The sequence below is a fragment of the Mizuhopecten yessoensis genome, unplaced genomic scaffold, assembly GCF_002113885.1.
Source record: "Mizuhopecten yessoensis strain PY_sf001 unplaced genomic scaffold, ASM211388v2 scaffold3667, whole genome shotgun sequence".
NCBI classification, from domain to species: domain Eukaryota; kingdom Metazoa; phylum Mollusca; class Bivalvia; order Pectinida; family Pectinidae; genus Mizuhopecten; species Mizuhopecten yessoensis.
The window spans coordinates 235,984-259,711 of NW_018405159.1; the positions used below are offsets into that span (position 1 = coordinate 235,984).

Consider the following 23,728-nt stretch of genomic DNA (forward strand, 5'->3'; position numbering starts at 1 on the left):
GTACATTGTGGTGTGCCATTTTTCACCTACCAAATAAGCATGATGTAAAATTCATAAACTATGAAATTGACTTGAAGAAATTTTGTGGACATGTGTCATAATCTGGCCAAGCATTTCTACAACTTTCTGGGCTGCAACCTTAAGTCAAGTCATAAATCACAGCAGGGGAATAAATATGCAAGACCACACACTTGTGTTTTTGTAACAAATCAGAAAGCACAAGTTTATTGCGCGGACGAATATATATTGCTTTTATCACATACCTTCCATATTTGGTAGAGATCGATACAAAGATTTTATAAACTTTGATATTTTTTGCAAATACCGGGAACTTTTCAGTTCGCCATGACAAGGGGATTCCCACAAAAAGTAGTTCCGGCTAGTACTACATTATGTATTGCACATGTGCAATACAGAACGTTGTAGTTCATGGTCTGAAAATTGCTTGTATTACTTTAACAAGATTCAACAGGTATGTGATAAATATATGTACTGCATTTTCTGAACTTTTCACTTTTTAATCTATTGGATATATTCAATGAAACTTGACAGACCTATGAACCTCTACGTTGATAGAATCACTGTATTTTGTACTTAACCTATACTATAGCCCTGCATCTGAATGACTATAAATTATAATTGATGGAGATAGTATATGCTGTTAGCTCTACTCTGCTTGAGCTTCTTGTCGGCTGGCGATTTTCATAACAAGATTAACATTTTGAGTCTGAAAATTTAACATTCTGGTATTATTCTCTGTTATTAACAGTCTGGTATTTATTTGGTCTGAAAATACTTTCCAACTAGAAGAAACATTTGGAAATGTAAAAAGCAGAATGCCCACAAATTGAAGAAATGTTTTAATATGATTTAAGTCGGATCAATATTATATACAATTTTATTATCTCCTACATTTTTACAAGGTTTTCACCACTCTTGCAGAATAAGTATTTTGTCCACATATGATGTAAGTACATCTATATGTTAACCAGATTTAGCCCAGATAACAGAACGGATCTGTTTCTCCACACTACTCCGTACTACCCTGGTATGATGCTTTGTCCAAAAGTAATCTTTAATTGAATCCTGACTTTTTGCTTGTATTTCAAAAACTGCTGATTCCAGTTCAGTTGCTCTGTGACTCGAGACAAGTCATTATAAGGTTCCGATTGACTTGGTGGAGACTCCACCTGTCTTTTATTGTCCTGCATGAATCATTGACATTTTATTGACCTGCACAAGTCTGTACAAGTACCTCATTTGTCTGCATGAGTTTCTGCCAGTCTCTCACGGACTCACATATTGCACTTTTGACCCACAAGACACAGTAGAACATTGCAGAAAGCAGTGGCTACAATCATCACAATGGTCATCGTAAACAACCTCTTGTCATCATCTCTTGCGGCCAGCCGTCCCCTTTTTACTGCTGAACCGCTGGGTCCCTTTAGATTTCGCTTTAAACTTTTGAGTGGACTGTTTAAAGGGTTTCTTTGACCTGTTTTTTAACTTCCTCCAGTCTTCTCTACCCGACATCTTCTTCTCTCGCTCCATTTCCCACTTCAACTGCTTCTCAGCTGCAAAATAAAAATTAGTGACTGATCATACTTGAAAAGGAATATAACATTTGAATGAATATCCTGACTTAGGGTACATTCGCATTACCGGTTGAAACGGTTGAACCTGTAAAGAAAACGACAGGTACAGATTTGGACCGAGGCTGACCTCAGGAAAATTTGGTACGTGTAGATTGAGGGGTCCAGGCGTACCTGGCCGAAACTAAACTGCTGAATATTGCTAGTTTCCGTTATTTCTTTCTAAAACAATGTCAAGCCACATGTAGTTTTTAAGATACGTTATGTAATTTAGTGGACGCGTGAGAGAAGGGCATAATATTCTTGATACATTGTTTTTTATTCTCCGAAACTGTGCATTTTTAGCTCTGCTTATAGAACGGTCCAAGTGTGTTCGTTTATCGTGGAAAATTTCTGCGCCACACGTACCGTTTCAACCGGTAACGCGAATGTAGCCTCCTACATCTTCACTTCAACTACTTTTTGATTTGCAATATCAAAATAATTGGCCAAAGAGTTCAGAAAGTAAATAGCAACTAGATAATAAATAAAGATAAAGTAGCTATACGTCTATAAATGGCTGCTGATCAATGATGTTTAATATAACAATGTGGTGTCCTCAATGTGTCGAGTTGGACCATGACAGTGAAGTGAGTGAGAAATAAGTTCATCGACAGGTGTAAACATTTCCTCCAAAAAACCCATTAGAACTCTTGCAAATTGTTGTCGCCAGATTTCGATAACAATCTCCATGTTTTATAAAGCAGTAGTTAGCTGACCATAAACAGGCGAGTGGTCAGAATTTTGGAGCCTGCACGTTGGAACATGACATGTACCTAGTCAAGTGAGTGAGAAGTAAATTAATTGACATGTAGGTGTAAATACTTTATCACAATCTTTGTTAACGTTGCCAGATTTCGGCGACAAATCTCTGTATTTTATGGAGCAGTAGATAGCTGACCATAAACAGGGGACAGGTTAGAATTTTGGAGCCTGCGATTATGGTCAGTGGACTAGCATAAGTTCACCCTTTGGACCAGGCAAGCTTACAATTCAGTTAAAATGGCTACAGAGCGAGAAAACTTACAAGCATTTTCCTTGTTAGACACAGCATTTGATGTAGTCATATCCAGCTTGGAGGCAGCTGTCTCATCAAGAAGATGTGAAAACTGGAAAACACAAAGCATATTATAGGTCAATACCCTAACATACAGGGTCTTTTTCCAACAGAATAACAATATTCAATATGTTTAGAGTGAACTTATCTAGCACAATTTGTCTGTCCAATTAAAGTCAACATCTTGGATTAAGTGGCAAGTATCGTTACATCATTCAGACATTTCAGGTTTGTTTAATGGGCGTGTGAACATGGTTCTACCATAATCTACCAAACTTTTCATCATGACACGTCATACTTACATCATCTGCTGAGGCAAATATACTGGATAACCCTTTGGAGCTGAAACACATGAAAAATACACATGGTAAAAATAAATAAATAAATGAACTCATATCTGTGTTCTCTTTATGTATACTGTTGCACTAGATGATCGGCAGAGATTTCATCTAAATCTGCCCACAAATACACTAGGGGCTATTATAGAAATACATACAGTGTATATGTGGGTGGAGGGGGTTGGGGGGTATTTGAGTTGGCACCAACATTATTTTCATTGGGCACAATACACATGTTATTAATTTATATCACATCTGTATTTGCAGTAAGTGCCCCTAACACCCCAACAAACATGACCACCCCCAAAAAATTGCCCCCCCCCTCTTTTTTTTGTGTAATTAATTAATTAATTATTACAGGACATTAGAAAAGAGTTTTGTGCTGTGACATGGGAGATATAAATTCCAGTAAAGAATGATCATCACCACTGCCAATTATTGATAAAACACTTAATAGCATTGCAAGCTCAAATCTATTATGTACAAAACCCTATTAACCTATTAACAATGTCAACACTGAAACTTTATCGCTAAATGTCGTAAATGTGGATAAGTTTACCCTTTGGATCTTTTTGATGAGGTCGCCATTAACAGTTCACTTCCACGTCTCTTCTTTGACATTGGCTGAGGTTCAGCAAACTCATCTGCAAAGAACAAGTATAAAATGTGATCCCGCTTCACTGTCGGTTAGCAATCGAACAAGTATAAAATGTGATCCCGCTTCACTGTCAGTTAGCAATCAAACAAGTACAAAATGTGATCCCGCTTCACTGTCATTTAGCAATGTAACAAGTATAAAATGTGATCCCAATTCACGGTCAGTTAGCAATGTAACAAGTATAAAATGTGATCCTGCTTCACTATTGGTTAGCAATCAAACAAGTATAAAATGTGATCCCGCTTCACTGTCTGTTAGCAATCAAACAAGTATAAAATGTGGTCCCAATTCACTGTCAGTTAGCAATCAAACAAGTATAAAATGTGATCCCGCTTCACTATCGGTTAGCACAAAGAACAAGTATAAAATGTGATCCCGCTTCACTATCGGTTAGCAATCGAACAAGTATAAAATGTGATCCCGCTTCACTGTCGGTTAGCAATCAAACAAGTATAAAATGTGATCCCAATTCACTGTCAGTTAGCACAAAGAACAAGTATAAAATGTGATCCTGCTTCACTGTCATTTAGCAATGTAACAAGTATAAAATGTGATCCCGCTTCACTGTCGGTTAGTAATCAAACAAGTATAAAATGTGATCCCGCTTCACTGTCGGTTAGCACAAAGAACATGTATATAATGTGATCGGGCTTCACTGTCGGTTAGCAATCATAAGCTGGTTGTCAATACTATCCAGAAAATATATTTTGTGACAGGTTTTCTATTCTCTGTCCCAGTAATCAAGTTGTTTTACAATCCATAAGGAACAACAAGGTCCATATGTGTAATTACAATTTTCCTTCTTTTCCTTATATCAGGTTTTTAACAAAGATTCTACGTTATCACAGACTCAGTTAAGCATTGGGAAATAAAACAAAAATTACAATGTTATCTCAGTTTATATCCTATGTAGAAAGTAATTGTGAAATTAATTACCATCTCCAGAAAACTCAATGTCTTCCTCATTGAACCCTTCCTCATCATAATCCTCCTCCTCCTCATTATCTTCATCCTCATCATCATCACCCATGTCATCTTCCTCTCCATCAGATACTTCAACATCGTCCTCATCACCATCAGATCCTTCAATATCGTCCTCATCACCATCAGATCCTTCAACATCGTCCTCATCAAAATCTGCAAAAGCTGCCTTGAAATCATCATCATTATCGAAGTCCATTTCCTCATCTGATAAATTATCGAAGTCATCGTCTTCATCTTCCTCTTCTTGTTGTCGTTTTTTCTTTGGTTTCTTTCCCATTGATCTATTATTGGGAGAAATACCAGTGGTCTTAAATTATAGGTCTCAAGATGTTCAAAGCATGGTACAGAGTATTAGAGTAGCTCTACTTTATTCATGACCTCTGACCTCAATTTGAACCAAATTTAGCATTTATCCCAAGGAGAAATTTAAAATGAAACCTAAAACTATCACTATATTGTATTATAAATGCTTCAATATACTTAATAACCTAAAATCTCCCAAAATTCCTTTTATATGTATAAAATGAAAATAAGCAACCATGATTCTGTTTTGATTAGATTTGCTGATTTAAAGATGGTATATCATCTTAAGATTATACAACATAGTCTACGTCTTATAAATATTGAACATATTGGATAAAACAAATCTTATTACGCTGCAAAGTCGACGTCCGAGAAGTCAAAGGTCATCCCATCTCTACCTTCCAGTTCCCCCTCGTATTTATCTGAAAGTATCAACAATGGGAATGTTAACAATCATGGCTATATCAGAAACTGTTTCTGGCAGATTTTGCTTTGAATACTTCTATTATAAGTGTTGTAATGCACCACTAGGCGGTATGAATTATAATGTAAATGTGGCAAGACTGGAACACTATACATTTATTGCACTAAGGGTCTTTATAAAAAGCCTTTAACTTTTCGAAAATATTCAACCTCCAACACATACACATGGAAGTTCATGTTATGGAGGCCGGTAGTCAAGTGGTAGGACACCCGGCTCGTGACTGAAGGGATGCGGGTTCAAGTCACGTCACGGCACTGTGTTGTATCTTTGAGCAAGATACTTTACACCGCTTGTTCCAGTCTACTCAGCTGTAAATAAGTACATAGTTGAGCCGTTTAGAATTGTTGAATGCTAGCTGTTAGTGCTGAAATGGCAGCTCCGGCTGTTTGCTCCCCAGGGAGTTGAGAAAGATATTGGCTGGTTGCAAAGGCCCTATAACCAGGGATAATAATTTGTGAACCGCTTTGAGACGACCTACGAACCAGGTTGTGATAAAGCGGTATATAACAACCTGTAATTATTATTATCATTATTACAAAGGAAGGTCATGTAGTTATCACTTATATGAGTTTCCTGCTGCACTACTTCTGATTGTGTTGAATATGAAGTAATACAAGTATAAAATCGATGATCTTGAGATCATAGTGATAACCTGTAATGTCATACATTATACTTACCAAGGTAGACATCAAAGTCGTCATCACAGACACTGCCATCATCGTCACTGTCATCTTGTATCTTCTTTACCTTTATACCACTGAGAGCCTCCTTCTGGGTGAAGTACCTATTATCAACAAAGACACCAGGTGTTTACTTGTTAGACAATCCAAAATCCTCAACAACAAGACAAACATCCCTTTTCATCAACTCAAACCCTGTAAGCAGCTAATACAAAATATGATTAGCTTATCAATCAAATATTACAAGACGATATGACAGAAATTCTATTTGCTGTGACCTTGACCTTTGACTGCCTCAATATTTTTTCCAGTGTAAAATATCAACTGTTTTGTAGACAAGCTCCCTAGTGATACCGGTCTAATCTGACACCTTGTGGGACACAACATAGTGCTTACATTACCCTGCAATGTCTTACATATATGGCACATGATATACTGATCAGATAAAACTGTCTAATGACACTGTTAAACTCTAACTATTAGTAAGATAAACCTGTCTGAAGACACTGTTAAACTCAAACTATTAGTAAGATAAACCTGTCTGATGAAACTGTTAAACTCAAACTAGTAGTAAGATAAACCTGTCTTATGACACTGTTAAACTCAAACTATTGGTAAGATAAACCTGTCTGATGACACTGTTAAACTCAAACTATTAGTAAGATAAACCTGTCTTATCTGTTAGACACAACATATAAGCCAGATAAACCTGTCTAATCTGACACCTTATGGCATACAACATATTGACCAGATTAACCTGTCCAATATGACACCCTGTGACAAAACAGAAAAAAACATGTATATTTGTCAGGTAACCTTTCCAACTCGACACAATGTGGCACACACATTGGTTGGATAAGACAAGATGTTAGAATATACAGGTACTATTTGGTAATCATAAAGATATGGGACTACAGCACTAGATTGTAGTTTTTCTGCATCATGGTATACACAACTTGAATATTAGGCTTACTTGTGGAAGAATTTTTCCTCAACAGGAATTTCGCTTTCATCCTGGTCCAAATAGCTTTTGCTGTTAATGGCCAACTTCTTGGCACCAGTTATTGGATCCCGCCTCTTGGTCTTAGACAAAATTCCTGAGTTTTCTGGTACTGCAATTCAACAGTTGAGCTTTTCTAACTTAAGACAATATCAAAACATGTACACAAACTTTTCAAATTCGCATGTGAATTACCCTTAAAAGAAATACACTAATTCCAGTTTTAAAGAGTGACAGGTATTTTTTTCTAAAGATAAATGATAAATGAGCAACTAATTAGTTTTTACAAGATGATAGTTGTTAATTTCCATTTGAAAAGCATTGAGATGTAAAGTGAAGCTAAACGGGAGAAAACCTTACTGTTCTGCTGAGATATAAAATGAAGCAATACGGGAGAAAACCTTACTGTTCTGCTGCTGTTTGGGATTTTTGTAGACAAATCTTTCGAGGAACCTGATAGTTGTAAAGTCGCGTAGAGGATCTCCTCCATATGTGATTGGTTCACCCTGGAGAAAATAGCAACATCAGGTGATCACAGGCCAAAAGTTTACTTCACTCTACCATAATTAATACATCACCATAGGGAACTGGGATGTTAAACCTTCACATACTGTGTACTGCTTTGATTTCCTGGGGCCTCAATCAGTTGTTCGTTTATGTGGAACAACTGATTTGTCCGTTTTTAAATGTAACAATTTTGGGCATAAATCCAGGCGGACCTGCAAATGTTTATGCAGGCCTTGCAAGGCTTTGTCAAGGCTCGCCTGAAAGCAGCATCAGATTACTAGGTCGGACCTTATTTAATAAACGAAAAACCGTTTAAATGAACACGGCCCTGATTTTCCTTCTTGAGGGGAAAATTGTACCTTTACGGTTTCAATATATTTCCCTCATATATCTACATGTATATCAACAATAACAGGAATAGCCTCGTGAATAAAATAAATCTTTTGTTCAGATCGCCTACCTTGAGAAGAGTTTGAGCAAACAGAGAAACAGTTGGATGGAAATGTGTGGCGAGTTTCTCCAGTTCCCACATACACTCCTGCTCGGCTCGACAATGTAGAGGGTTCCTCACAAAGGGGTCGTAAAACTGACAGTGCCCTGCAATGTCAAAATTTACTTCTGATAGAAAATATCATGCTACACAAATGTGACACATGTTTTAACTTATTCACCCCTGAAGACACATTTGAACCCTTCCAATTAAGAGGTTGGAATAGTTCATTATGAAATTTCAGGGATGAATGCAAACTAGCATTAGTGGTACTAGTTTCATCAAATATTTTTACAAAATTATTTCTATGTTACCATATTTTCCTAGTGATAAGTTCATACATGTAATAAGTGCAGTTTCCATGACAACAGTTCAGTCAATGAATAATAGTCAATGTCAGAAGTAATTGCAGTATTTTTCTTTAACATTTCTAAGGATCCCCAATAAGTTACCAGTAAAATAAGGTAATATGTTGCATAAAAAGTTAATTCTGGAGTAAGTTTAGGTAATGTACATCCTGTGACTTCTTATATTACTTTGACATCAAATTACCAAGGGTATGTTCTTGGTTTAATTTAAAATAAATATGGAAACCTAGACACAGTTTGGACTAAACAAAAACACTAATTATGAATTATGAAGAGCTACTTAAAAAGATACTTTACTTTAATGATGGTGTTGAAAACAACCATGTGACGAACCGTTTGGTTTGGTTGGTGAGGGTGATCAGGAGCTAAAAAAGTAACTGGACCCAGGTCCCTCACCTTGATTGATAGATTTGTGTATCCATGACGAATGTATCACTGGTTTAACATCTTCCGGTTCCTCGTGTTTCATCACAACCACATCCTCATCCGGGGCAGGAAGGTCAGTAAAGTGTTCGTCTTCATCATCATCCTCATTATTATCATCAAAACCCTATCCAAAATATATCGGTCAGTGTATGAAAATGTGTAAAAGATTTGAAGCTCTCGAACTATATTTATTTTACAAAAATTCTGAAACAAGTTTATCAACTTATATTAATCATTCTTGTTGACACGAATGGAGGCTTGAAGAGGATTTCAATGTAGGAAGATAAAAAAAGAATCTCTCTTATAAGCTTAATAAGTTGAAGCTGTCTTATTAGACTTGACGCTGTCTTATAAGACTTGACGTTATCTTATTAGACTTGACGCTGTCTTATTAGACTGGACACATTCTCATTAGACTTGACGTCTTTTTAATAGACTAGACGCCGTCTTATTAGACTTGATGCTGTCTTATTAGACTGGACACATTCTTATTAGACTTGACATCGTCTTATTAGACTTGACGCCATCTTTTTAGACTTGATGCTGTCTTATTAGACTGGACACATTCTTATTAGACCGGACACATTCTTATTAGACTTGACATCGTCTTATTAGACTTGACGCCATCTTTTTAGACTTGATGCTGTCTTATTAGACACCTGTTAAGTGTTATAGACTTGACATCAGCTTATTAGACTTGACGCTGTCTTATTAGACTTGACGCTGTCTAAACAAAGACAGTAATTGTGGAGACAAAGAAAAGGAAATTGTTGGGACCTTACCATTGTCTTGTGTTGAGTAAGAATGGCGTGAGGGTGAGTTTTGACGATCTCCCCTAGTAAGACGAGGGCAGCACATGTGAACTGGGGTGATTGGAACGGACAGATCTGTAGTAGTCGCTTAATGAAGGCCTGCAACAAAATACAGGTGTCAAAAAACACATTCAACAATGTTAACAACAAGTACAGGTATAGCTGTGTCTCAAAGTATGCAAGAATTATAGTAACTGTAATTAAGTATGTCAACATGTATCAGTTTCACCCTAACTTTCAGCATTAAAATAAATGAACAGACCATCCCTTCTCTGAGAACTGAACACTGTTTTCATCATTATATGAATTCTATGTTTAATATATTCTGAAGTCATTACCAAACTTCCTACAGTCCCTTTATTGTCCCGATCCTTACAAGGATACCACTGTTGACGTAATAACACACCTTTACTCTCCTGTGAGCCACATCTTTCTTGATACTTTTGAAGAGCAGATTTAGGAACATGGCCTGTCTGGCTGATGTACACAGCGTCGGGTCAATCATTTTCTTGTAGAGTGCCCCATAGTACCGATCAGAGACACCTTGACTGTAGGAACAGAACAAGAGAGATGAGCAAGATCCACGAGAATTTTTGGGACAACGGAGTTAATTATAATCTGACAGGACCAAGGGAGATAATGACAATAGGTGAACTTCAAGAACAAACAAAACAAGGATAGAAAAAGTGCAGCGTAATGAAATGAGATTAAATTGTGTCTCATATGCATGCATGACAGAGGAAGACAAAGGAGATTACTAATAGCTGAGGTATCATATTTATTTCATACTGCGGTTTTCAAAGATTTAACTTAAAGAACATACTATCTATCCTAACTTTCTGAAGAATTTTTTTCGATTGATAAATCTTTATATTGGTCACCAAAAGTCAATAATTTGATAAACCTTATATTGGTCACCAAAAGTCAATAATTTGATAAACCTTATATTGGTCACCAAAAGTCAATCATTGTCTGTGTTTGTTTACCTGGAGTCCATCACCTGGTACAATAACATAAGGGCCTGCAGACTGGTGTTAAAGTTGACGATGTGTACTATCTTATACAGGGTATCCATCTGCTCACTGATGAACTTTTCTTCACCTGATAACAATCAAAAGATTATGACAAAGCTGACTTTATCAGTATAAGGTAATAACGTCATAGACAGAAGTACCCACAGAATGATTACCCAAAATATCAAAAATTTAAACAACTCAATTGAAAGTGTTATAATTACCTTTGGCGTAGGGATACGCCCTGTCGACACCTGTTAAGTGTTATAATTACCTTTGTTGTAGGGATACGCCCTGTTGACACCTGTTAAGTGTTATAATTACCTTTGACGTAGGGATACGCCCTGTTGACACCTGTGAAGTGTAATAATTACCTTTTTTGTAGGGATACACCCTGTTGACACCTGTGAAGTGTTATAATTACCTTTGTTGTAGGGATACACCCTGTTGACACCTGTGAAATGTTATAATTACCTTTGGCGTAGGGATACGCCCTGTTGACACCTGTGAAGTGTTATAATTACATTTGGCGTAAGGATACCCCCTGTTGACACCTGTGAAGTGTTATAATTACCTTTGGCGTAAGGATATGCCCTGTTGACACCTGTGAAGTGTTATATTTACCTTTTGCGTAAGGATACGCCCTGTTGACACCTTTTAAGTGTAATAATTACCTTTTGTGTAAGGACATGCCCTGTTGACATCTGTGAAATGTTATAATTACTTTTAGCGTAAGGATACGCCATGTTGACACACGTTAAGTGTTATAATTACCTTTGTTGTAGGGATACGCCCTGTTGACCTCTGTGAAGTGTTATATTTACCTTTTGCGTAAGGATACGCCCCGTTGACACCTGTGAAGTGTTATAATTACCTTTTGTGTAAGGATACGCCCTGTTGACACCTGTGAAGTGTTATATTTACCTTTTGCGTAAGGATACGCCCTGTTGACACCTGTGAAGTGTTATAATTACCTTTTGCGTAAGGATACGCCCTGTTGACACCTGTTAAGTGTTATAATTACCTTTGGCGTAAGGATACGCCCTGTTGACACCTGTGAAGTGTTATAATTACCTTTTGCATAAGGATACGCCCTGTTGACACCTGTGAGCAGGGCACTCATCATCTTACTGTCGACCTCACCCTTCTTAACAAACGCCTGCACAACAAAATCAATTCAAATCACTTGCTACACAATCACATTATCTCAAGTGACAGGAGAAACAAAAAAGATGTAAATTTTGGTTCGACATTTCCAGAAACTCAAGTTAAATGATCTTCATTTTACAACAAGTTTGAAACTTAATGTGGGAGTAAACCAGAGTACTCAGAGAAACCCAGGTGATCGGGCAGGTGACATTATACCTTTTCACATCTGATCAGAGAATTGTACCCTAACCAATCTGGTGAAAGGCTAGTGCGCTATCCATTGCTCCGCCTGACTACCCTGGAACTCATGATAGAAATTAATATTAAAAAGAGGCGGTCAAGCAAGCACAAAACATACCTTAAAGAATGAAAAGTAGAGTCGAATGAGTCTGACAGCGAGTTGTGATTCCTCCTCACTCAATAACAGCTGATTGAGGAAACATACAGCATAATATCTGTAACACAATACATGTAAAGGTTGTAGGTCGCTATCAGCGTCACATGGTGATAACTGATTCAAGTTAACAAAGTTTTACAATGAATCCCCCTTCTAGCGATTTCTCTAGAGATTTTTTTTCAGTTTGAAAAATATCCATTACAAGATTCCAAGTAAAATTCTATTAGAATATCAGAATTGAGAAGTGTCCATAAATATCCTCAATAAATTTAAATGTAAATCATGTTTATCTACAAACTGATCTGACAGAGAAGGGGAAGTAGGTACAAGGAGGGGGAGAAGTAAGGCAGAGAGGAAGGTGCCAATCGAATGATTTATTAAAAAAAAATTATATCAACTATGTCGAATCAACAATTTACATTATCTTGAACCAATGGGAAGATGGAAAGTACAAGGGAAGATTCCAAATGATATAAAGACAGGTTAGATGTAGGGTGTGATGTGGCTAAATGAAGATGTTAGATGATGGAGGAAGAGTGGAAGGAAAGCGATGTTCCATTGACAGAAATATATGAAAAGCAATGATGGAATGATAGATGAATTGAGGAAGGAGGAAAAGATCAGGTTTTAGAATGGAAGTAAGGAAGAAAGAAGAGAGGTATGCAAGTGATGAGGATATATCTGTCTTGCCCTCTGTGTAATACTGTGATGATTAAGTTGACTATACTTACTGGGCCCTTTGTGTAATACTGTGATGAATAAGTTGACTATACTTACTGGGCCCTCTGTGTAATACTGTGATGATTAAGTTGACTATACTTACTGGGCCCTCTGTGTAAAACTGTGATGATTAAGTTGACTATACTGACTGGGCCCTCTGTGTAATACTGTGATGATTAAGTTGACTATACTTCCCCAGACAGTGGTCAGATAACTGGCATGGCTGGTCGGACACCAGTCACGGGTAATTATAAGTGTGTCTTAGCAGATGGACTTGTGACTTTCACTACCAAGCCCTCTGTGTTATATCATTTCTAATACTGTGATGATTAAGTTGACTATACTTACTGGGCCCTCTGTGTAATACTGTGATGATTAAGTTAACTATACTGACTGGGCCCTCTGTGTAATACTGTGATGAATAAGTTGACTTTACTTACTGGGCCCTCTGTGTAATACTGTGATGATTAAGTTGACTATACTTACTGGGCCCTCTGTGATATGTTGGGTCTGTATAACAAACGTTCCACCTCCTCGACAACCACTACCTTCATGTTAGGGTGCTTGTCAACTGAAACATTTTAAAGGTAAGGTTGATAACTTTAAGGGAACCCTGATTTTACAAGTAGTGTGCTAGACCACATAATACACTTAACTGAGATTTATACAATTAACTGAGATTTTAAAAAGCTTGGATCTTTTTAAATGCTGTCGCTTAAAAAACTTGCATGATGTAGTGGAAGACAACAATGAGTCAGTGCTTTCCACTCCAATTCTAGATTACTTCATTCAAGTAAAAACACAGGCATATATATCTAGTCTAGTTTCATTAAAACCAGATCAAAATAAAGACTGAGCTATAGCTAGTTACTCACCGAGTCGGGACAGAAGATGTGTAGACTTGGCGGCCAGTTTGTAGTCTGGGTCTCCTAACTTATTGACCAACATCGACAGCAAAAGCTGGACAGAATCAGAAACAGAATGTAACAGATTATTCACAGCTTAAAAAGCACTTGTTTGCATACCGTATTTATCCAGCAATAAGCCCATGCTTGGTAATATGCCCATCAGTATATGCTGCAGTTAGGAAGAAATGCCAACAAAAGGTTTTTCAGTGTCCTGTAATAAGCCCATCCCCCATCCTTTGATTCCGAGATTACGTGTTGGCCCCCGGGCTTATTGCAGGATAAATACGGTATTGTATTTTATGTATACATCTTAAGAATGACCCTTCATGCTTCATCTCGTGACTGGCTTCAGTAGGTTCACATGTATAGTTACTGGTTTGTCTCAAAAGTTTTGAGACTTTGCAACAGATTAATAATTACATAATCATAAATCATAAATAAAATATTATAAAAAACAAATTCAAATGGATCCCAATGATATCAAATCCCCTAAAACAAGTGAAATTTTGTTTCTAAACCAGTGGCTTTTCTTCTCCAAGACTGAATGCAGAATGACCCGGACAACAGGACAATGTAGAGTAGTACTCTGCCTGTGACCAACTCACCTGTTCCTGCTCAGGTTTATCCGCCAACAATTCATACACTGTACCTGGAAATACACACATCACATTTTATCACAGGACAGTAAGATTTAATAACGTATATACCGGAGTATCACAACAGGAGGGACAGTAGGATTGTCCACCACATAGTATTACTATGGATTTGTTTTTATAGAAATTGTTGTCAATATGAAATATAAGACCACAGATGTCAAAATCAATTCAACATTACAAATATCTTTTGCAGGAAATCTACTTATAAATCGTTAAAAGCTGGCAACAATGGTGACCAATAAGCGACATAATGTACAACAAACGAGAATATGGCGTAACATTATACATGTATTACCCTTACTTTAGGGAAACACAATTCTTTGTTTCCCCAAGGTTATACAATATTTTTCTTCAGCAGACTCTGAATAAGGGAAATATGATCGGAGAAACTTGAGCATGTGAGGGCGACATGATGTTTTATTACTCTGTCATGTGACCCCTATCATCCAATCAGACATGCTGTTATAAAGATGAGGTATAACTAGAACACTGACAGGTCAGTAAGGGCCCCGTCTTGTGGCAATATATCCCCCATAATCATCAAGAAGTAATCTGCCCATATAGCTGAGCTTGACGTTTGCTATTTGGACTTCAAAAAGAATCGCAAGGAAGCAAAATATACATTTTACATGTACTATGATGTGAGTCTTGTTTCCTTCCACCTCCATATTTGCTGGGCTAACAGAAATGTAAATACCGGTGCAATACTCATTTGTTAGCTTTGATTTGTTTTATTTCACCTTATATACCTCCTCAATCAAGAGCCAGGGTCAAAGTCAGAGATCCACTTTGTCTTTGACCTTTGGACCCAAATGACCTTGACCATTAACCTAGTGACCCTGAACTTTGGTCAGTTGACTTATTCTTTAATTCCGACCAACTTTGCTTCTTGATATCATAACAAAATGTTCATCAGTGAAAAATACAAAACTTGACCTTGACCCTTTGGACCCCGTAACCTGGACCTAAGGTCAGTTGACTCTGTGTTAAGTTCTGAACAACATTGCTTCATAATGTCATAACAAAATGTTCATCAGGAAAAAGGTACAACATTTAACCTTCACCTTTGACCAATTGACATTGACCTTTGGTCAATTGACTCCTTGTTTAATTCTGAGCTACATTGCTACAAAGTGTCATAGCGAAATGTTCACCAGTGAAAAGATACAAAATTTAACCTTGCCCTTTGACCCAATGACCTTGACCTTTGGTCAGTTGACTCCTTGCTTAATTCTGATCAACTTTGCTTCATCATGTCATAACAACATTTTCATCAGTGAAAAGAAGCAAAATTTGACCTTGACCGTTCAATCTAATGACCTTGACCTTTGACCTTGACTTTTAACCTCAGTGTGTCTTTTTGTTTAATTCCAAACAATTTGCTCCATAATGTCATAGCGAAATGTTCACCAGTGAAAAGCTACAAAATTTGACCTTGACCCCTGACCCGATGACCTTGACCTTTGGTCAGTTGACTCCTTGTTTAATTCTGATCAACTTTGCTTCATAATGTCATAACAAAATGTTCATCAGTGAAAAGATGTAAAATTTGACCTTGACCTTTGAACCTAATGACCTTGACTTTTTACCTTAATGTGTATTTTTGTGAACTGAAAATCTTGACTTAGTTTCATGTACATTGGTCAATAAATACCAAAGTTATCAGCCAGGAACAAAATTTGTGGACAGACAGACAGACAGACAGACAGACAGACAGACAGACAGAGTGATTACTATAGGGCACCCGTATCTCCGATACGTTGCCCTAATAATAGGTGTCATAATATTATCACTCAACAGGTTCAGAGATGACCACCTAGAAAGGGCCAAAACACTTCATTTTAGAGGCCATGACTCCTAAAACGTAGTAACGGAGGCGTACCCGTGTATGAGTATACATACTTGTTGCTTTCTGTTTGGCAGCTGGTATTGTATCTTTTGACATCATCTGAAGAAAAAATACCATTTCCATTAAAACACTACAAATCAATCTTAATAACAAATTCAAAATGAGGTCGACAATTTTGATACATTGTACTGGTAAAAATTTCAGTATTAAAGAAGAAAATCCCATGGCACTGTTGAAAGCTTAGTGGGATGAAAAATCTCAAGAAGGAGGGCATGGGAGAAAATTCAGCAGTATGCATAATATTTCAGTTAATTCAGTATTCCACATAGACAAGCACAAACAGATGACCAATCTGTACTGGTGTCACGCATTTTGATATCTTCAAATTTTAATGCATATTGTTATCTTACCCCCGTCTTCATCACATGGTCAAACCAGATCAATGATAACTCAGTTCACCAGCTGGATGGTCAGGTGTCCCATTAAAACATGCTAATCTACGATTCTCTAGCTAAAAAGGCTACCGACTCATAGTCATTGTGATCCAGGGTTGGGTAAAGCCCGTTTTTTTATGTGACAGAACTGTACTTACATCTAGGGCATTGATGAAGTCTTTGTATTTGTTCCTGAGTTGAGACTCAAACCAGCAGAGGATCAGCTTCCTGTCGACAGTATCTCTGTTCCCACCCGATGTGGTTTCTATAGCATCTAGGTCAAACTGAAAGCATAAAGGTGTGTTTTACAATGAATTTAACCTTTAATATCCCTGTTTGACCTTGACAGTGAAAGGTATTGAACTTTGTCAAGACAGTGATTTTTCAAATTTAATTCCACCTCACATTATTTTTAAAGTATCAAACAATATATCATATGTATAAATTCTGATTAACTAGGCTGTGTACTCATAAAACAGTTTTAATACATACAATGTATAATCCAACGTGAAATTGCTATCCCATTTAAACTACCAAAGACTTGTGTATTCTTACTTAAACAAACACTACTTTATTATTACACTGTTAGGTTGACTGTGACGTCGTTTTAGACAACAAAGGCAGGGCATAATCTATGACATCTTGACAAGAATTCTGGAACTCTTGTGCTCAAATCTTTTCAGAATCTTTTTTCTTGATGTAAGCAGCACATAATGAAACTAATCTGACTTTATACGAATTTACATAGAACTAATCGTCCTCCACCCTTCAATCATGTTAGCTAACACCTCAACTCGGCTCAAATAACACCGCTGGACTACTGCAATATACGCTTATTATCACTCCATTCAGTGTGTAAATTTCCAACATTGAATTACTGTACATGCTAGATGACTTGATGCTAATGACACACACAATTATTGAACTTGTGAAACAAGAAATGATGAGCAATAACACCACTGAATCTGGGTACAAAATGTAATGTTTGATGTACATCNCAAACTAAAAACACTGAAGTTATACACTGAACACCTGACATGATCGACTCACCTGGTTAAATTGCCGGAGCTTTCTGTTATCTGGTAACAAGTGTGCGGTAAACAGCTCCCGTAGAGTATCTGTAGACAAATACAACAAGTTCAACACATATCTAGAAGCTGTCTTAGACTGTAGGCCACACTATATTTTCATTACTTTTGTTTTTTAATCGTGACCTGCATTGATATGTAGATAACATAATATACAATGCGAGTACTTGTCACTTCTACCAAAGAGGATCTTTTAGAAGAGATGAAATATAACCAAGCAAGTCTAAATAACGCAACTGTTGTGTATCTGTTTTCGTCTCTCAAAACATTTTAGGGTAGGTAGACAAACAGCATTTCAAACTTAAACAATGCTTGTACAAAATAAGTGAAACTACTATTAAAAGTTAGACATCAAAATCTTGGATAAGTACTGAAAGTGTTTTGTTTGACTTATAAACAGTTTTCATATCATCCTCCATGTGTATGTGTAACAAAGAATAATAGTTACTATAATGTAGGTTTTGTTAAAGAAATTAATTTCATAAATGAGGTATTATAAACTCAGTTTCCCCTCAACTTACCAGCAGCCATCATGCATTCACGCTTGCCCTTCTTTTTCGCCATGGCAATGAGACTGTCGAGACTGTTAAGGCAGTGGATTGGAGATTCCTGTACCAGCAGGGTCAAGGCTGCAATCTTGTCTGACAACGTTCCAGATACCAGCACCGTCTTGATCCAACCCGCCTCGGATTTCTTTTTAGATTCCCATTCTGAGGAATTACAGAGGAAGAGACTGGTTAGCATCATGCAGAGATTTTATTAGATATTCTGCTGAGGAAACAGCCCCTCATCACTGGAAAAATTGCTGACAAAATTGTAAAATTAGGTAATAATGCAAACAGTGCAAATTCAAATTGATTGCAGTTTTCAGCATTGTTAGCTTGACAAAGGGACCAGTCGGTCTTGAAATGTTGCGACACGTTTAATAAGTACATTAATTGTGGAAAAAGTTAAACTTTGATATATGATATTGATTCAGGTTTGCTTACTGATATTTAAAAAGACATTTATTACAGTGACAGGAAAAATCCTACAATTGAAAATTTCCGTTGAAACTGGTCCCATAATCAGACCCGTGGGGCAAGGTTAGGGTACAGGTTTACAAACCAATATATCAATTAAAATCAAATTTTCACAAAGAGTAATTTTAAGTCAGTTAACAACTTTTTCAGGAAATCTTTGTGATTGTCTTGAAGCTACTACACTCACTTACGTTTGTTATGAACTTTAACTTCGTCTGCTAACAGCTTCGAAGCAAACTTCTCCATCTGATTCTCCAAGTCATGATCCAAACCTTGCACGCCTTTACCCAGCACAGGCAAAGTATCCTATTGAGAAAATATAAAAATAATCATTCCTCGACAAAACTGTTGAGAATCCAAATATTTCATTTAGAAATAAAAATGCCCAGAAAAATTCTACACAAGATTTGGTTTCTTAATGATCATTTTAATATATAATATATATACCCCCATCATTATAAGGAAATATTACACTGCGTTAATCCAAAAACAATGAAAAGATTAACGTACAGGAAACAACATCTGTTTGCAAAATTAGCACTAAAATTTCTTTTGATCTTCAGATTTGTTATCTCCTTATGATACATGGAAATTCAATATTATAATAAAGGTACACTTTAAAGACTTTAAGTAGGTCACTCAGCATGTGGTATAAACTGACCTCTTTGTCCTGCCACTGCTGGCCGTGCCTGATCAGCAGGTACTCGCGGGGTTTGTACATTATCATGTGTCCCGTTAGTCCCTGAGGCTGGCCAACAACTGAGGAACTGGAAACTTCCGAGTGCTGTACAAGTGTTTTGTACTTGTTTCTCTCCTTTTTCTGTGGGGTTGGTGTCACACTACTGACACCATCTTGTTTCTTCTTATTTTTCTCTTCTTTCTTTTCTTTTGTTGTCTTTTCATCTTCTGTTTTTGTTTCCTTTTCACTGAAATAAAATTCCAAGCAAATGAATTACTTACAGATTCTGTTTTCCAGTTGTATCTTATTATATGAATGAAAGGGTGTTTTTTTTTCCATCTTCGAGTATTTTTGTCACAAGATTTTTAGACAGAATTTCAAATTATTTTATTGATCTACATCCAGAAAAACTGATGTCTTCTGAAAAGCACAGTTTTAGGTCTAAGTAAATTAACTCATTCGTCCCTACATATTTAAACTGGACTTGCCCAGTCTTTGATTTGGTAAGGTACAAATGTGACTTTAGGGGTGAAAGGGTTAAATCTAGAATAAGGTACATGTGAAGGTCACTGATTACACCTTCAGTCTATAAAAGACATAACCTTAAGTCCTAAAACAATTATTTTTAAGTCTCACAACTGACATTACATTTTTTTCTGCCAAAACAAACATTTTCATTTTTTTTAAATGCCTAGATAACAAATTGGACGTGTTCCAGATCACATGTCTTTGGTAGTTTGAGTTCCATGATTTTTAAATGTTCCAAACATGTTTTACTAGTAGTAACTATAATTTTGTTGATTTGATAACTTTGTTGAACTTCATTTTGTTAATATGTTGTTACTTTGTTTATTCCGTTGTTTACAACTTTTTACTGATGTCACTACTGACCTTTCATCTATGGTGTCATTTCGATATGCCTTGATTCCCAGTTTTTTTATGAATTCTCTCAACTGAAAATATTAAAATGAAAAGTTTGATTATAGTGCATTCACAATGCTGGCCACAATCACTTGGTCATACAATAAAATGTACTTGTAGAACCACTTATTGTTGACAGATCAGGTTGTAAAGTTCAACATTTTTGTAATTTTGTCGTATGATAAGTTATTATATTACCGGAAACAGTTTCAATTCAGGATTAACAGGTTTTCAGATTACCAAGGTTTATTTGACATAGATCCTTCTTCTGAAAATCAATGTCCAGTTGTTCAAAAGCAGGATTATAGCTTAACATTAACTTAACACACAATTTTAAACTTGTATCTTTTCAGAAATATTGAAGTTCAAAACTGAGGTTGTATGAATTAGGATTCATAATGATTTTCTAATGATCTCAAAAAGCACATTTTGCAAATTTGTGTTGATGTCCCAGTAAGCGTCTATTTACAAGGCTATGAACAGCCTGGCCCTGGTCAATACATACTATCAGTTCTTGGACGACACATGTTCACCTATTAAATTATAAATCCCATATCCAGTCAGTTATACAACTTATACTGACTCAATATGAACTTATCAGATTAATCATGTGCCACAATATACGACATCAGAATCAAATGTTCACGCAGTTAACCTTCCTCTAAAAGTTGTCCTTGACACAACAAATGTCAAGATATTTAAAAATTTGCAAAAAGCACATGTGTTACAGTATATACCCATAACAGTGCGACCAAATACCATAAACACAAACCCCAATTCCATATCACTGCCTTGTATGTGTCACAATTACCTCATCTTTCTTGACGGGTTCTACATCCATGTCATTGTCCAGCCCTTCCAGACTTTCATTATCTTCATTGTCTACGTCATTCAGGAGTTCAAAGTCATGCTAAAATACAAGAAAAGAAATTCTGAAATTTACCCCAGGATGATGAGGATGTAGATTTTCAGTTTGACACTTTTGTGCCAAGTTTGATTTGAACTGTGGTTTATTGCATAATAACTGTTATCGAGAATAAGGTATTTTTTGGTCAGGTGGCACAGTGGATAGCCAACTCGCCTTTCAACAAGAAGGGCAGGTTTTAATTCCCGAATTGAACATGAAAAAGTATGAGGTCACCTGCCCGACCACATGGGTTTTGTCTTGGTTGTCCAGTTTCCTTCCAAAATAAGACCCCTTGGGCACTTCCATCCGGGAAAACAAAAGTGATTGATATTAGTTGATAGAACTTGATTTGCAAAATGTTGTTAATATGTTGTTAAAGAAAAGTTTAATTTAAATTCAATTTCATTACATAAAAGCCAATGGAAATGGCAAAGAAATTTGAGCCAGATTTAGTAGAATTATCAATTTTTTTTAACAGAAATGCAATGTTATCATTCATAAGAGAGAGGTATATATTTAAAGAGAGAAGTGGCATTCACAAAGTTGTCAGTGGAAAACCAATTACAGTGACCAAAATGTACCAACTACAGATCACCATGGAACATAAGGAATCAATATACAACGGTTAGATCCACTTCAAACACAAGAATCAACACCCTAGTAAGGTACTAGTTGCTTCTACTGACTTTGTACGGAGAATTTCTCTTAACCTCATTTGTTAGCTAATTGTCAGACTATTCGGCCATTAACGTGGGCGGATTGGTCGAGTGGTTAACACTCCGGCCTTCTAGGCAGGCGGCCGGGGTTCGATCCCCGAAGTTGCTGTACGCATGGAGTATTAGAGAAAGTGTTTTTCTCCTGCCCACACAACTCCAACAACCCAGGTGGAGTATAAAATGGTCTGGGGTGGGTGTTGCGGTATCTGTGCTGTAGCATTCAAGTGCGTAGGCACTATAAATGATACCGTTGAAAGCACGGTTCCACTACAAACAGAACACAATACATCTCCAGCACACACGCAGGCATCCACACATAGGGAGATATTGGCCAGGTGGCATAGGACTAGTAGTTAGCGCCTGATATAAGGCAGCTCCTGAGAATTCCTCAATATTGTATTGATTAATATATATGCTAATTGTATTGACTGTATAACATTGTACTGTAAAGCGCTTTAGAGTGGCTTATGTTAGCTAGATAGGGCGCTATATCAAATGTTGTATATTATTATTATTATTATTATTATTTATGTGATGTAAGTGTAGAGAGAGATATTGGTCATTGGCATGCCAAGAGTTTATAATCCAGTATTAAACAGATTGCGCTAAAATTTTAGATTAAAATCCAAAATTCACATATTGCGCATATGCCCTGATCACAGGTACTAGCCTCGTCTGTCAATACACTATATAATATTATTATGTACGATTGTTTACTAACAGAATCTTCAACTTGCAGCATGGTCATTGATTGAGGTGTTAATAAAGGAATAATAGCCTTTTAAACCCGATGCGATGACTTTCCATTGTTTGCTTTCTCTTTAAAAACACTACAAACTGTTACCTTGTCACCGCCCAATTGCTCAATTACAGATAAATTGAAATCCACATGTTCCTCAGCCGGAGCACGTTTCTTCGTTTTCTTCTTCGACGCCATTTTGGCCTTTCTAACATACGGAGTCGTCAATATATCCGGAAAGGTGTTTCAGTGAAATATCCTCTGGTCCCATGTCCGTAGCACTCTCTTATCAAACATGGCCTACTGATAATCGTTATGAATCTGTATGAAAATAAATCTAACACACATATCATGATTGCAAATTTGAAGCATATTTGTAATGTTTTATCACGGAATTAGATTATCTCAGGATTAGCTATCTAACAGAGCCGTGGTTTTATTAATGAAACTCCCTATCAATTATAACGACATGTTGAATCTAAGGCAAACTTATTACTGAAATAGGCTAATTAACATAGCCTCAAAAATATCCATATTAAATTTTACAGCTAAAATATATCCATATTAAATTCCACCTCTAAAATAATCCAAATTAAAATAGCCCAGCTATAAGGCATAGTGCCACTAAGCATAGTCTATAAAATATCATAATTAAGCTTGCCGCTGAGACACGATGTTCAAGCAAAAGTCCCTGAACCCAACCCCTACTCTCCACTTATCCCCAGTAAATTCGCCTTTAGAAATTTCACCTCTAAACTACCGCATTATTACATCTTACCTCTTCCATCATAA

General features: G+C 36.6%; 1 protein-coding gene across 1 annotated transcript; it reads right to left on the minus strand.

Annotated features, from left to right (window-relative positions):
* Nucleotides 1–882: 882 nt before the first annotated feature.
* LOC110447927 (CCAAT/enhancer-binding protein zeta-like) lies at nucleotides 883–23,253 on the minus strand. Its single transcript, XM_021493917.1, has 28 exons — nucleotides 23,042–23,253; nucleotides 21,386–21,484; nucleotides 20,545–20,606; nucleotides 19,636–19,900; nucleotides 19,166–19,280; nucleotides 18,474–18,662; nucleotides 17,915–17,982; nucleotides 17,023–17,148; nucleotides 16,484–16,529; nucleotides 14,531–14,574; nucleotides 13,893–13,977; nucleotides 13,504–13,588; nucleotides 12,259–12,355; nucleotides 11,826–11,910; nucleotides 10,725–10,839; nucleotides 10,145–10,286; nucleotides 9,709–9,837; nucleotides 8,897–9,050; nucleotides 8,103–8,239; nucleotides 7,542–7,641; nucleotides 7,109–7,247; nucleotides 6,133–6,239; nucleotides 5,324–5,393; nucleotides 4,621–4,949; nucleotides 3,586–3,670; nucleotides 2,991–3,030; nucleotides 2,659–2,740; nucleotides 883–1,574 (listed from the first exon to the last, which is right to left on the minus strand). The coding sequence occupies exons 1-28, from the start codon at nucleotides 23,132–23,134 to the stop codon at nucleotides 1,393–1,395; spliced, it is 3,270 nt and encodes a 1,089-aa protein (XP_021349592.1). The 5' UTR covers nucleotides 23,135–23,253; the 3' UTR covers nucleotides 883–1,392.
* Between the last annotated feature and the right edge of the window lie 475 nt (nucleotides 23,254–23,728).